Raw genomic sequence first — 16,427 nt, forward strand, 5'->3', positions numbered from 1 at the left:
TCAGGGGTTTTATCAATAGTAACAGCAGGGATTGGGGTTGAAGTTTGTCCAGGATGTAGTAGATTATTTAAACTTGCCCAAAACTTCTGTGGGTTATTTGATTTACTCTCTGTAAATTACAGTAGTATTGTTTTTTGTCTTGTAAAATGGATTTTTTAGTTTCATTCCTGGATTGCCTGTATTTAATGTGATCTTGGGGGGTCTTAAGAAGAACGCCATAAAGCCCATGCTTTGTTTCTAAGGGTAATTTTGAGTTTAGACTCTTTAGAAAGCCATGGTGCCATTTTTGCCTTTGTTCTCTCTGAACGAACAAGTGCATGCAAATCAAGGATCTCAAGGAATTTGTTGTTAAAGTATGCTACTGTTTTCTCTAAGGGGAGGTGTTTTAGAATAGACCAATTACATGAGTTTAGTTCTTGTTGGAATTTGGCAGGGTCCAAGTTTTTATTGTTTCTAACCTTTCTGAGTAAGGGTTGTTGGGATTTAAATGGCTTTGTGCTTAATTACATATGTGAAAAGGTGATCGCGTAGGCCATCAGGGAGGATACCAAAGGTGTACAGTTGGGGCTATTTATGAGTACCCAGTCAAGTATACTTTCTTTTTGGTTGGGTTTACCTATCCTGGTAGGGGTGGATATGATTTGTGTAAATGCATGCAGGTTAATATGGGTGGTTGGGGATTCTGAGGAACAGGTGCCCCAGTCTATGTTAGTCTCCAAGTAGTAGGGTTTCTTGGGGGTAGTGACATGATAGCCAGTGCAGGATATCTTCAAGTGTAGATATATTGTTACCTGGGGGAATGTACATACAGATGATATTAATGCATTTAATTAATTAATTACATTAATGCACTCCAACCTCACTAGGTTCCTGGTAAGCAAGCTGTTTCTTTCTGTCCAAGCAAAAGTTCTTTCCAAGATCATTTACTGCTCTCAGTCCTATTTAGAATTCTTCAATATAGCAAAAAAGAATTAATGAAATGATGCAGAGCTGTTAATGGAAGGGGACACAATACTTGCTGTTAATTCAGTGGAGTATCCCTGTTTGACTCCGCATTAGTAGATAGATACTAAGCTAGCAACAAATCCTTTGACATGCTTCCCTTTTTCCATATTTTGTCTAGCTACCATGGTTCACTTTCCATCTATGTCAGAATTTCAAACCTGTGCTGAGGTTGTCTTAGATTAGGAAATTATAATCCTTTTTTGGTAATATTCCTTTTCTGACCAGAAGCAACATATTCCAACTAGTGTCTGTTTTCCTGCGTCTGTGAGAAAAATGTCATTCTGTGCATTTTTGCTTCAAATCCACTGAAAAATAATTACAGGTATCTTTCATCTGTACAGATTTTTCACAGGTATTATAAGTGGTAAGGAAGAGGGGCAGTATTACTTTATTATCATCTACTGTTCTGTTTTAGGCAGTAGTGGGTAAGATAAAAGCTTGGGACAACCCCTTAGTCCTGAGATAATTTATCTAAGTAAAAAGAACAAGAGTCTTTCAAAGCATTTTGATCATTTTTGAGTGTTTCTTAGGCTGATGTTTTGGGACAAAAGTTTCCTCTTAGGCAGGGCCCCCCCAGTGTATGTTAACCCTTTCAGCAAAAAGGAGCTGAAGACAACATGGTCTACTCCATCTTTTAGCTGTATTCTAGACAAACATCTTAGGAAAGAGAGAGAACAGCTCTGCCAGGGGAAAATCTGTTGAACTCTGGAAATTAATCCAGAATGTTGAATATTTGATTGTGCCTATTTGCCATGGGTAAGGCTTCTTCTGCAGCTTACTCTCAATGGTATTGTGTAGTGTCAGTTCTGGGGCATAAATACAAGTATTTTGTGTGTGTGTGTCGGGGGAGGGGGGGACAGATCCCCACAGTCATTCTTTGTGGGCGACATAAATGATGTATGTGCAGTCTGCTGAGTTTCTGACACTTTTGCTTTCTGTGTATTTGACATACACAGACACACATGTATGTACACAATTATTTGCGCACACACAAATGCTTTTTTGAAGTGGATGGTTAATTATAGTAGTCATCCATTTTAAGTGTATTATTCCCATTACAGTTGTAACCATACAAATTCCTCATTAGGGTGATACATTAGTAAAATCACTGCAGTTATTGAGAATTGTGAAGCTACATTTTCAGCATCTTACTGAGATGGAAGTGAGGTGAAATGACAAGTACATCAGCAGACTGATTCTTTCTTTACAGGCACGAGGCAAGAAGCGGCAGATAGGTTGGTTTCCTGCTAATTATGTAAAGCTTCTAAGTCCTGGTACCAATAAGAGTACACCAACTGAACCACCAAAGCCTACAGCATCTTCAGCAGGTAAGAATCATTAATTTATCATATGCAATACTGATAGTGCAAGTACTGATCTGATGTCAATTTTCATTCATTCTTCAGCAGTTTGGTTCAGATCCGACTTGGCCGTTATTTTAGCTCGTGACCACTAAAAAGCTCTCGAGCTCCTCCCTTACCCATAACGCACCAACCCCTAACATACCTCAGATCTCATTTGCCACTTTTGCATTTGGACATGGTATCTTTCAGCTCTTGAGCATTTTCAGTAAAGATAAGTTTATTTCTTCTTTTTTTATTCCCTATAATATCGTAGATCTTTCTGTCACTGAATCCTCTCTTTTTCTCTCTTCTAGTGTAATCTTATTATCATCATTGATCTCTTATTTCCCGTTTTCCTCTTACACTTTTTAAATGCAATTTTAATTACCATTGCTTGTTATTTTTTCTTTATTTCTTTTTTTAATTAGTAAAAAAAAAAAACTTGCTTCTATTTTTGTTTTAATATCTTCAGGATGTCTGAAAAACGTCCTTCTGGCTGTGGGCACAATTTGTGTCTTTCCGAAGCACACACTTTGTGCATATACTGTTTGGGCCCAGACCATCTTTGGGTAGATTGTTCTGATTGTAAAGCCTTCAACCCGCAAGCAGGTGTGGATAGGAAAATAAATTAATCTTGAAAGGATTGCTGCCTTAATCCTTTTCAGAGGCTGTTTTGGGGGCTCAACCCCCCCAAACCTAAGTTGAAGGAGCCTTCAACTAAGTCTTCAAAGCCTTCCAGATCCTCAGCTCCCTTGTTGGATCCTACCATGGAACCACCATGAAAAAAGTATAAGGCAGATCTGAAGATGACTACTGCTCAGCTGGCATCTCAGTCGACAAAGGCTTCCTCGGTTCCTAGCTCTTTGGACCTGAGGCCTTTGCCCAGGACTAGGTATTCCCATAAACAGTGAGCTCTGAACAGATGTATATTCAAAACTTTAAAATCTGAAACAAGCAAATTGAAAAGCAAGACTAGGTGAGTGATTTATTAATATATTGCACACCTCTACAAAAATAATATAATTTAGCCTTATGTAAGCAAAGGCTATAAATCTGATCTAGCCCGTCAAGTCACTGCATCTCAAGGCTCCATTCACAAAATTAACATAAGAGCCATATCTACAGTTCCAGTACCATCTAATAATGTAAAGTACCATGGCCAGAATCTTACCTGGGGTATGGAAAGATATACACAGTGCTTCCATAAGGAAGTGTCCTTAAATGGCTTATTGTTAAAGATTATGTTCAGTGCCAGGTGCAGGTCAACTTATTCGCTCCATGATTGTTTCATCTGAACAGTTTCATCAGGAGAGATTTTTGTCATGGTAAATGACAGGTCTTCCATACCTACTGAGTCAGCACCTTCAGATGCTTGTCCTTAAGGGCTATGATGATTCTAGGTGGTAGATGACATTGAGTCCTCATAGTGTTGCCTCTGCTTTATTGTACCATCATTTTTAGCTTCACCATGTCTCTCCAAATGCCCATCCTTTTTCTGTATGTAGTGTTTCTTATGAATATTCGAGGCAGACTGCTTGTGCTTTCTCACCCTTGAGCATGCTAACTTGGAAGTGCTAAAAACATCTGCATAAGACTGCTGCTCGATGTTGATGAAGGCCTAAAGAAAATTGTCTGTTTCCAATGGAGAATAGAAGATTGAACTGTCCCTTTTCTAATGCAGAATGAGGCTGGGAAGAGAAGAGTAACCGTATATCCCAAGGTGTCTCAAGGTATGTTTGAAGGGTGCCGTCTGTTTTCTCTTAAGTGCTGCACTGTAGTCTGATGTAGTTTTCACTTAAATGACAAGATATTTTCAGTGAGGTCTTTTTTGTCTCCAGACCATTAAAGTATAGACAGCTGAATAAAAAATGTCAGGGCAGGTTACCAGTCCTGTTCCTGTTGTTGATGGACTTTTCTACCTTTCTGTTGTAGGTAGATTAGAAGTTTGTAAAAAGGTGTATACAGTTCATTTTTTGATAAATTTCAGTGGGTTAGCCCCTTCTACAACCTCTGAACAACCCAGTAACTTTCAGGTTATTTCACTGTGCTCAGTTTTCAAGGTCCTCTATTTTCAGTGCTAATTTTTCCTTGTACTCCTGCAAATTTTGTAACTGCCTGCAGTGGAGCACGGTGATTGCTGCTCAGTCAGTATGGTATGCTGCTGGCCCGTTACAGATTCAGTGCTGTGCAACTTTGCTTTGTGGGAGGCAGTAGTCTTTGTCTGGTCCATGTCTTCTGTAGCAACAATCTTGGGTAGCTCCATTAAAACACCAGTGTGGCTTGTATGGACGTTTAGGTCCTCAGCAAGTGGAGGTTATCGTCTGTCATAGAGTCTAGATAGGAGACTGCAAGCCAGTTCCGATTCAGATCCTGTTCCAGTTCTTAATAACTGAGCTGTATATTAATAAAACACATCCACAGTTTTTGTTTTTCAGGTATTTAACTGTCCATGAACATGGGTGAAGAATTCACAATGTGTAGTACACCCATCAAAAGTAACTTAAACAAGAGCACTAGAGGACAGAGCCATGCTTCAGGCATGCTCCATGAGTGAATCTCTGTCCACCCCATTGATGTTTTTAGTTTTTCATGTTTCATTGAATTTTTCTATGTACATTAGGAATTGTGCTAGTAAGAGACTCTTGTCCTATAAAATGTAGATGTTCTGGAAATAGTTTGAGCAGTTCTGGAAGTCACAAGAAAAATTGTGTAGGAAAATCAGGAGGAGAATCTGTGGGAAAATCTGAACACCATCAAAGAATCTACTGGAAAATTGAGACCGTCAGATACTGTCGGTAAAATCAGTAGGAGAAAATCTGACACAGGAAAGAGAAGATTATAAGACAAATATCAGGAAAATATAATGCCAAGACCATATTTATCTTGTAAAAAAAGGTAGTCTCTACCCACAGATTAACTTTATGTTCGTGCATTGGCCATACAAACAAGGTAGCCTTCAATGCAATGCTAATGTTTTTTTTACTGCACACAAGCCAGATGGCATCAGAAACACTCACTGTAGTAATGCAAACCTCTTCTATAATGTCAACAGAAAGATTTGGATGGACAGGTATATCTCATAGTGGATACAGCTGCTCTGAAACAAACTCCCCATCCACATAAAACAAAGGTCATCCCTGTCCATATTCAGGCACAACTTGGATCTATGGATGAGAAACACAATTTACCCCAAGACTGACCCCTGTACTATCAATGGACAGAGGCAGCTCCTAAGTTCTTTATCCCATGCATGGGTCCTCTCTGATTATCTATGGTATGATCATCAGGGATAATATATAATTATTGACCATGAGATGGGTAAGGCAAGATAGGGCAGGTTAATTCAAGTGCAAAAAAGGGAAACTGACTAGGCTTAAAATGGCGTGCAAGGGCAGCTAACCTAATACTTACCTGTGAACCTATGTATGTATTTGTAATATTCCAATATAAACTGAAGTATTTGGTACATTGTGAAATCATAATATTGTCCTAATATTCACTTTCTAATTAGACGTATTTGGCATTAGTAACAGATCTTCAGCTGTTTTGGTATGCTGTCTTTAGTATTCCTTTACTTTGGTCCAAGACCAGCAATAATGGAAGCACCTTTGAAGGGCACACACCCATTACAGGGTCTTTGACGTTACATGTAACGCATTCTTACTGTATCCGTTGATCTACTTTAGGACCTTCATTGATGGATGAGGAATACGCTGCCAACATGTTCCATGGTCTTGCACTATTTGCTGCCTTTGGAGTTTTTGACAAGTGTATTCTTGTGTTTAATTGTTTAATAATGTGGTGGTAAATGTGTGTGCAACATATGTATGTTTTTATTTGTAATAAATTGTTCACTGGTAAAAAGGGAATTTAGTAGTAGAATGAGTGCCTTGCATTACTGCATATGTTGGCTGGACTAGCAGGTGCTCCTGAATGTAGGAGTTTGCTGAGCAATATGCCAAATTTTGACTGAGAAGAAATACCAAATGCAAGATCTCTCACTAGAGGGTCACTAGAGTATCAGTACAAGGAAGAATTTGCAAACAGAAAAGCAGAACTGTGCCAACTTTATTACTAAAAGAAATGCTAATGCAGATAAGGCTTTGGGTATAGAAATCTGCCCATTTTAGGTTGAGTTACAAATTAATCAAGCTCAGATGAGCACATTGTATTTATACCCATCAGTCCCTTAATTGTAAGTGAAAACACTCAGCTGTTATCAAGCGTTACCCAGTTGAAATACTGCCAGTCATAAATAATTGAACACTTGGGGTGTAATCAACATTTATGTATTAATTTAATGTAAACCCCACAACTTGAACATAATTTTAATTGCAATTTTTTATAACATATCTTTCAAATTTCCACACTGTCCTCATTCTGTGGAAGGGCTTTAATTTAAGATCCCTTACTCAACAGCTGCACCTGATTAAGTATATATTAAACTACTAGAATTGCAATCACCATAAACAAAACTATGAAGTCAGTGAAGTATATGACTATGTCATGTTTAAACTTGTCTGAAAACAGGTTATTACACCAATCAGATTGAGGGAAATAAAATAAAGTGTTATCTTTATTAATGAACTATCCATTACTGAGCCTAAAATGTTTGATAGAACCCTTAATAAATATTTCTACTTTCAACTATCCAGTTTATGTATTTATTTTATTTATATTTGTTTACCGTGGTAGTGCACTGATTAATATTGACTGATGTCAGGCTCAGCCTGGATGATGTATAAAACATTTCAGAAATGAAAACCACAGAAATGTAAGCAATAACAGAGTAATTCAGACTAGTTACATAGAAAAAAATGTATATATACTTTCTAGTGAACATACAGCGTGTAACATACAATATGTACGTTTAGTTTCTAAAGTGGGTCAAACTTTAATAAATCTGAGAGGAGAAAAACCTTGGAAAGGAGAAAAGAATAGTGTGTCAGGTGATGTGCTCTGTGTTGAAGCAGGAGCATTTGGATGAAAAAGTGCTTTTTGAGTTGCATTCTGAATTTGAGTGTTTATTTTCTTTAGGCGGATGGGGAGAACTTGCCAAAGAGTACGTGCCTGAGTGGAGAAAGCATGTGCAATGCTGTGGAGTTTGGTTCTAAGGGTAATGAGAGTTAATTTGGCTTGTGAATAGTATTTCAGATTGCATAGGAGTTTTTTTTCCATGAAGTTTAGCTGCAAGGGGAGTATGTGTGTGGAACTGGAGTAGTTTGTAGAGGATCCTAACAGAAGGCTTGATTTTTTTTTTTTTTTTTTTTTGGTTAGCACTTTGGATTTTTCTAGGATGATATATTAATGCTCACAGAGATGCCAGTTTGAGATGATTTGGAGTATGGCAGTGTTTGTTTTTTTATTTTATTTATTTATTTTTTTGGGAGTAACGAAAATGTGAGGTCCATATTCAAACTGAGAAAGGAGAACTTTGTCAATGGCTGCTCTGGCTGGTTGAGGTAGAAAAGGGGGAGATCTTTTTGGCCCAGAAGAGGAGGGAATTTATTTTGGCTCCCACTCTATATGGAAATGAAAGTTTAACAACTGATCAAACCAAAATAAAAGTAAGTACTCAAAGGTGAAGGTTGTTTCTATGGAATGGTTGTGTAAGTCAAAGATGGTTGGAGTAAAATGCTTGATGACTTTTTGGTGGAGTTCGGAAAAGCACAGTTTTGGTCTCAGAGGAGTTGAGAAGTAGTTCAACCTTTTTTTTTTTTTTTTTGCTGTCCAGCCCCCTCCTAATGAAAATAATTTCTGTCAGTACAGACATTGTCCCTGCTGTCTGGAAACAGAGCCATCATAGTCCCTGTCCCAGATGGGGGCGAGCTTCAAAAGATTGAATATTACAGGTTTGTCTTAATCCATCACTTATCAAAAATTGTTGAAATGCATCTTTCCTATAAATTGTTAAATGTTTAAGTGATGATGATCTTTTTTTGATTGACCAGGTTTTTATTTTTTATACCCTTTAAGCTTCTTCCCTCATGGGCTCAGTATTTAAAAATTCTGACCAAAGTTTGCTTATGACATTGTTTTCTTAAAGTGCCTGTTGGATTTCTGATATCTGTAAATTGTGATCCTCAGACCAGGATTTGTGCTATGGTATTTCAGGGTATTTCCCTACCCTTTCAGATAAAGGATAGGAAGGTGGTACAGCTGTCCTTGTCAGGGGTTGAAGCTCCCTTAGAAACGTGCTTTAAAAGTTAAAACCAAAAAACTATAGTGATAGAAGAGTTCAGAACTCAGCCAATGCAGAAATTCCACCGTTTATTGTTGTTTTTGTTTGTCTTTCGGCTTTTCCCGGTTAGGGGACGCCACAGCAGAACTCCGGTCCGCTAATGATTGGCAGTAGATTTTCACGAACACCGAGGTGCCAGCTCGACGTTCAACCTTCAACGAAGGCACGCCCATTTACGCATGTCTTTCAAATGCCCACCCAACCGTGGGGAGGACATGCGCAGACTCCGCACTCCAGCCAAAAATCGAACGGGGAAACCTCTTGCTGTGAGGCAGCAACGCTACCGCTGCACCACCGTGGATTTAGTAAAAAAAAAAAAAAAAAAAAAAAAAAAAAAAACACTCTTGTGTAATACAAGTCAGTGTACAGGACAGAGGCTTCAGATTTGAATACACATAATTATGCCTAGAAATGTCCTATAAATCACATTAACTGTATCACATGATATTATAAAAAGCAGTCTTAACATGTAAATCACCTAAATGAATGCACATGTCACACTTAATAAATTTTCTTCTCTTTTTTTAACAGACAGTTTTTAATTTGCTCTCTCATTCAAGCCCTAACCACTACATGATTTGAAAATAACCTGTCATTTGTCTTCAGCATATTTAACTTTATTATGTCTATTGCCACCCACCGCCAGAAATAACAGACACGTTCCAAAGCACCAAATATAAACTTTTTAAAATCAAAACATATAGTAGAAGGTTTATTTTACTTATTTATTGCCTTTTGTTAACCAGGATGGTTTGACTAAACATTCAGGCCCATTTTTCAGTGGAGGCCTAGGGAGAAAAGCTCCATTAGTTACAAAAATTACAAAAAACAAAAATTACAGGGAAATAGTGATGCAAAGTTGTCCTATCTCGCCTTCATTCTATACTGATGGGTTCGGAACCAGTCCAAGTTCCAACTCGGCCCTTTACTAAAGTTTGAGGTCTTCAACCAGCTCGTGGCTTACTCCCTATCTTGTTATGCTCTGGTGCCTTCCCCAGATCTCATTTGCCGCTGAAACAGTTTGGTTGATTCTTCCAGCTCTGGATAAGTGAAGAAATATTTTTTTGTATGTTTTCTAAGTTTATTGACAAAGATATTGTTATATTTTGCGTCTCTAATTACTTGTTATTCCAACGCACTTATTTAAATAGCGTTCCGCTTATTTTTTTGTGTGTGTGTTGTTCAAGTTTTTTGGCCGCGTTTATTTGGGCCTAAATAGTTGCCCCATCTCATTTTCTTCTGCTACTGGGTCTTCCGTTAGCTTAGTATTCTAACTTTTCAATTAGAAGAGTTTTTTTGATAATTATATATATATATATATATATATATATATATATATATATATATATATATATATATATATATATATACACATATATATCCAAATATATATATATATAATATACATATATATATATATATATATATATATATATATATATATATATATATATATATATAATATATATATAATATATATATATATGGATTCACATTATAAGCTTGAAATTCTGAAATCTCAAATTTTAGAATCTCACCATAAAGTGGAAAATCCAAATACCTGTGACCACAAAAGCCTAAATCCCGAAACCGCAAAATTCAAACTCCCAACACTTTCAAACACCAGTACAACACACACACACACACACACACACAACTAAACAAGCACACACACCTACCCTTACCCCCCTGCATCCCCATGTGGGGCTTCACCCTCCACACACACACACACACACGCTTAAATATTGTAACTCCAAGGTTGCACTACACACACACACACACACACACACACACACACACACACACACACACACACACACGAAACACCAGTACACAAACTACATTCCTCTCGCACACAAACATCACAGTAATAGCACACACTAACACAGACTACAGTCCCTACCCAACCCCCTTAAACATAAACACTTACCTGAATCCATGAACACAGCACAACACCAGAACCGCAAATTTAAAATCTCCCGCATACGAGATTTTGAATTTTGTGCTTCTGGGGTTGCGATCTTCCGATCCTTCCACTTTATGAGCTCGAGATTCTGAAATTTGAGAATTCAGTATTTCGAGCTTATGAAATGCTTATATATATATATATATATATATATATATATATATATATATATATATAGATATATATATAAATATATATATATTTATATAGATATATATATATATATCTATATCTAGCTATATATACATATATATATATATATATATATATATATATATATATATATACATATATATATATATATATATATATATATATATATATATATATATATATATATATACATATATATATATATATATATATATATATATATACATATATGATTTTTTTCTTGGTAGTATAAGATTAAGCTGCTTACAGTGTGTGTGTGCGCGCGCGACTGCATTGTCAGTGGGTTAAGCATTCTGTTAATATTACTTCTCATAAATCCTTAGAGGTGTGTTATTTTAGTGTGAATTACCATACCTTTCCTGTCTAGCTGGCTCGTTTTTTGATTTGAGAGCTGCTTTAATTAGAGGGCTATTCTTTTCTTGTGTGATGATTGTTTTATTTAGACCTTTTTCCTCGCATTACATATTAGAGGTGTGTTGTTGTTGTTGAAAAGTTACCTTGAACTGTCTTCTTCCTGCTTTAACAAGTTCGTTTAACTTAGATCTTTTGAGCCAGTTTTAGTTAGAGGGTCTATCTTTTCTTTTTCTTCTTCTTGTCTAACTGTTGGATCTTGAGTTGACTTATGTCTAAACAAACTAAAGAGGTTAAGTCAGGTTTTAAGAAATGCCCTAAGTGTAATCAAAAGATGTCCATCACTGATGGCCATACAGAATGTGTTTACTGCCTGGGGGCAGTTTACCTACAGGAGTCGTGCACTATTTGCCACTCCTTTAGCTCCAGAGTTCTTCATGAAAGGAAGAACAAGTTAAGATTGAGAGGACTAGTGAAATCTTCTTTTACAGAGGCTTCGGAACGGGATCAAAGTACTCCAAAGCAACCTACTTTACCTACTCAAAAATCAGACAGTAATAAAAGTTCAAAATGGTCATATTCTATGGCTTTAGACCAGTCGAAGCCGTTAAAGTCAGCAAAACTGTCTCCAGTTATGTCAAAATCTGTTGGATCCAAGACATCCTCTACCTTTGCTCCACGAGTTTTGGAGCCGCTGGTTTTCCAAGTGAGTAACCGTTCCCCTGTACTGGAGCTGGTATCTCCCACATTAAGGTCCCACTTTAGACCACAGATCTCCAGCTCCCTCTTCTCGATCCTCTAGAAGCCTCTCTGACTACGATTTAGATTGTGTGGTGCAGAGACATTTGAGGACACTGGCAAAACTTGTATCAGAACCGACTACACCTATCCCGACAACATCAATTGCTCCTCTCACCCGAGTTATGGTTTCAGAGCCATAATGCACAGAACTGATAGTGGTGGAACCATCGGAGCTGAGACCTACTCCAGGATCTTCGGCTCCTACCACTCTGACTATCTCGGTGCTGTCTGAGGGGTCTAGGAGCAGACATTCTCCGGTCATGTCTGGGGAAGGGAGTTGGGCCGAGTTTTCTTCAGATCCAGTCTTGCCTCTCGGGTCCTTTATGTGGGTGAGTTCTGCTCCTACCTCTGCTTCAGAGCCGACCCCTGTGGAGACCTTTTGGGTCTTCGAATCCATGGGGTTTCCTCAGATCATGGGCAGGGAGCTTTCGAAGCCATGAGGAGAGCACTGCCCTGGTGGATAGCCACACTCTCAGGTCCAGACATTCCTTCCTCAGAGGCACCGGTGTCTGTCTTGGCATTACCTACTCCACACATATGTAGAGATCCAGAACCCCAGGATGCCCCTAGGGGGTGAACCCTTCTCTTCCGAAGCCTCTCCAGAATGCCCTACTGATGAGGTCCCTCTAAAGAGATCATGCAAGAGGAAGCATTTGGACTTTCCACAGGAGTCAGTCATGTCTGACACAGACCTCGATGACTCAGAAGGGTCCCCCGCGGTCACCCTCTGAAGACGGACATCTTAGAGAGGCGGCTGGAAGCCCATCAACCCCTTCTGATGACGAGTCTGTTTACCTGAAGGTTTTTGTGTCTTGCCCTTTTGCCACTTGGGTGTCTCTGCCTTTCGACAAACTCATGGAATTGGTTTTTCGGAAGGCGTGGGAGTCTTCAGACACAATGGAACCTGTCCCTAGGAGGCCAAATAAATTTATCACTTCTCCAGAAGACAAAACTTTTCTGATGAAAGGCGTCCCGGTAAATGCTGTGGTGGTGGCAGCAGCCACCAAAAAGGAGTTGGCTGAGACGTCCACATCTGTCCATCCCCCGAACAAGGACTCTCGCACAATGGACAGATACAGAAAGTGCATGCTTTCTTCAGCGACCTTTACACTCCGGTCCCTGAATTGTCTTACCCATTTCACTAGGCTACAGAGAGATCTCCTGAAGGAGCTTGGAGACGCTCTCCAGGGTTCAATAGCCGCGGAGGTAGCAGATAGGGTCCTCCCAACACTCCATCCTTAATACAGTAGTGAACTAGTCCATGAGGCTCATTTCTTATGCAGCTGATGGAGCAAGTAGGTCAGCAGGTTCAGGAATTGCCTTTAGGAGACATTCCTGGATGTGCTTTTGTAACTTTGTGGAACCCTTAAAGTCACCCTTTAACAACACCCCCTTTGATGGCTTGTCCCTGTTCCGGGCCTAAAGTCAGAGAAACACTAACCAGGTGTGAACAGGAAGAAAGACTCTCTCTGCCATCGGAGTCCATTTTTCCACGCCTTCTAGACCCTATCCTCAAAAGAGAGGGAAAATGTGGTTTTGAAAATCCCAGAGAGCCTTTCAAGACACACGTGGTGAACCTTCCGCCAGTGGCAGAGGAGGAAGTAATAATGAAAGATGCTGGCCACGCGGCGGCACAGGAGGTCTGCAAAACCAGGGCAACAGAGAATCTTTCTTTGGTGTATGCCCTTTCAGCTCTCCTGAAAGGAGGCCCGTCTGTCCCTCTGTGAAGGCAGGTGGGGGGGGGGTCACATATCTTTGTACCCAGATGCCTGACTAAAAATAAACAAGTGGGTGCAAAGTATCATATCCAGAGGCTACGCTATACCCTTTTCCATGCCAGCCCCACTAATGAAAAGGATTCCGGACATTCCACCCAGTCACAGGAAACAAGCAACCATAGAAATTCAGAATTTGCTAGAAAAAAGTCATCCATCCCATCCCTGCAGACCAGATAGTATCCAGGACTTATTCAAGGTTCTTTTTAGTTCCAAAGAAAACAGGTGAATGGAGATGCATACTGGATGTCAGCAGACTGAACAAATTTGTAAAAAAAGACAACGTTCCGGATGGTTATACTGCAGTCGATACTCCCTTTTCTGGGAAAAGACAATTGGATGTGCTCTGTAGACCTCCAGGATGCGTACTACCACATAAAAATGGACAGGCCAAACAGGAGTCATCTGTGCTTTCGGCTGGGAGCCAGTCACTACCAATTCCGAGCTCTGCCCTTTGGTCTCACTACAGCCCCCACAGTGTTCACCAAATGCATGGCAGTGGTTACGGCTCACCTGAGGCATTCAGGATTCCGAGTGTTTCCATATCAAGATGACTGACTCCTAACCGCCACCACCAAGCATCTACTTAAACAAGCAAGAGACACCACCTTGAATCTCAGTGCTTTTAGGGATTACAATAAAGTATGAAAAATCTGCCTTATTGCCATCTCAGCATATTGTTTTTATAGGCGCAGATTTAGATACTACTACAATGTTGGTAAACCTTCCACCAGACAGGATATACACTCTTCGAGCACCAATTCTCCACCTCCTCTTGAAAACAAAGACTCAAGCAAGGACAATTCTCAAAGCACTAGGCACAACGGCAGCAGCAATCAGTGTAATTCCCCTAGCTTGGATACCCATGAGAATCTTACAGTGGCTCTTATTCACCCAATGGTCCAGGCAGGAACTTCCAATGTTGCATCAGGTAATGCTAACTGAATTTTGCAGGAGAGACCTACGTTGGTGGCTACATTCAGATCAAGTGCCCTTAGGTTGACTCTTCATTCTTCCATCCCCACTAGTCACAGTGACCACGGATGCCTCCCAGATAGGGTGAGGGGGCATTATCTGGGAAGGACAGCCCAAGGCACATGGCAGGATCACGGGGCCCATTTGCATATCAGAGTCCTAGAGATGAGAGCTGTGCTTCTGGCGTTGCAGGCATTCCAAGAGACTCTTCCATTAGGAACAATTGCAAGCCAGACAGACAGCATGTCAATTTGGTATATAAACAGACAAGGAGGCTCCAGATCTTACTCCCTGTGTTGAGAGGCCCTGAGAGTATGGCAGTGGGCAGCTTCCTCCCAACGCTTTCTGATAGCAATGCACATCCCGGGAAAATCCAATGTCTTAGCAGACAAACTCAGCAGAGCAATTCTCATGCCTCATGAGTGGTTCCTGAAACAAGAAGTAGCGGAAATTATTTTCGAAAATGGGGCCAGTGATGCTGCAATCTTTTTGCTACATCCATGAATGCAAAATGCAGCAGCTACTTTGCCCTAATTCCCCCTCCGGAGGAACCCCCAAGTGATGCACTTGTACACGATTGGCCTCTGGGTCTCCACAAGGTTTCCCCCCCTTTTCCATTGATACCCAAAGTTCTTCAGAAAGCCAGTGCTTTGGGAAGGACCTTAATTATGATAGCCCCTTCCTGGCCTTGCCAAATTTGGTTCCCCTTCCTGCGGCCTCATCTTCAGGAAGAGCCTTGAATTCTGGACCCAGTACCAGATCTTCTGATCCATTCATCAGTGGCTCTCCATCCATCCCTTCAAACCCTCAAGTTGACAGCTTGGCTGCTCCAATTCCAAATAAAGTCAGGCTACAAAACATTTTATTTGCAGCTCAACATATCCTGATTTTTCTCACAAGACATCTACAAGAAGATTATATCTCGGCAAATAGAAAAGATTTTCAATCAGGACATTAAAGAGTCATATTGACCCTTATTCAGCACCTATATTGTCCATCCAGGAGTTCTTGATGAAGCTTTTTAATGAGGGAGCAGCTACTATTCGAGTACAATTAGCAGCAATCTCAAATTTTCATTTTGGGAATGAAGAACGAAATGTTATGTCCCACAGACTTTCAAAGGCTTTCCTGAGAGGCACTAATCTTTTGAGACCACCCATTAAGCCCCCACTGCCATCATGGAACCTGAATTTTGTACTATACCAGATAATTCTTCCCCCTTTTAAACCTGCATCATGATGTGATTTTAAAGTTCTTAATGTGGAATACTATTTTCCTAGTGGCTATCACCTCAGCTAGGAAGGTTTCAGAGTTACAAGCATTATCTATAAAACCTCATATATGTTGCTCCACAATGACAGAGTTTCACTCTGAACAAACCCGTCCTTTTTACAAACAGTATGTTCAGAATCCAACTTGAATTAGTCCATAGACTTACCGTTTTTTCCCCAGGTATGGCAATAAGGCAGAATATATGTTTCGCCAGCTTGATGTTCATAGACAGTTATGTTTCTATTTACACAGAACAAAAGATTTCAGAAAGACGGATCAACCATTTGTATAGTTTTCAGACTACAAAAAAGGTGCGTCTGTAGCAAAAACTACTCTGTCTAGGTGCTTGTCAGAATGCAGTTCATTCACTTATCAGTCAGTAAATAAACAGCTGCCAGACAAAATAAAAGCTCACTCTACTAGGGCTGTCTCCACCTTTTCTGCATTTCATGCAAAATTGCCAATAGATACCACTTCTGCGGCAGCCATGTGGGCGAGGCCTCATACCTTTGTCAGCCAGTACA

At 39.7% G+C, this 16,427-nt stretch overlaps 1 protein-coding gene across 1 annotated transcript in view; it reads left to right on the top strand.

Annotated features, from left to right (window-relative positions):
• Nucleotides 1-16,427, top strand: part of ITSN1 (intersectin 1) — a 2,682,533-nt gene that overhangs the window by 2,049,509 nt on the left and 616,597 nt on the right. The window contains exon 24 of the mRNA XM_044072770.1: nt 2,216-2,333. Coding sequence (XP_043928705.1) covers nt 2,216-2,333 — 118 coding nt within the window. The remainder of the gene's footprint in view (nt 1-2,215; nt 2,334-16,427) is intronic.

This window comes from Protopterus annectens, chromosome 5.part1, assembly GCF_019279795.1.
Source record: "Protopterus annectens isolate FY-2018-M chromosome 5.part1, PAN1.0, whole genome shotgun sequence".
Taxonomy (NCBI): domain Eukaryota; kingdom Metazoa; phylum Chordata; order Ceratodontiformes; family Protopteridae; genus Protopterus; species Protopterus annectens.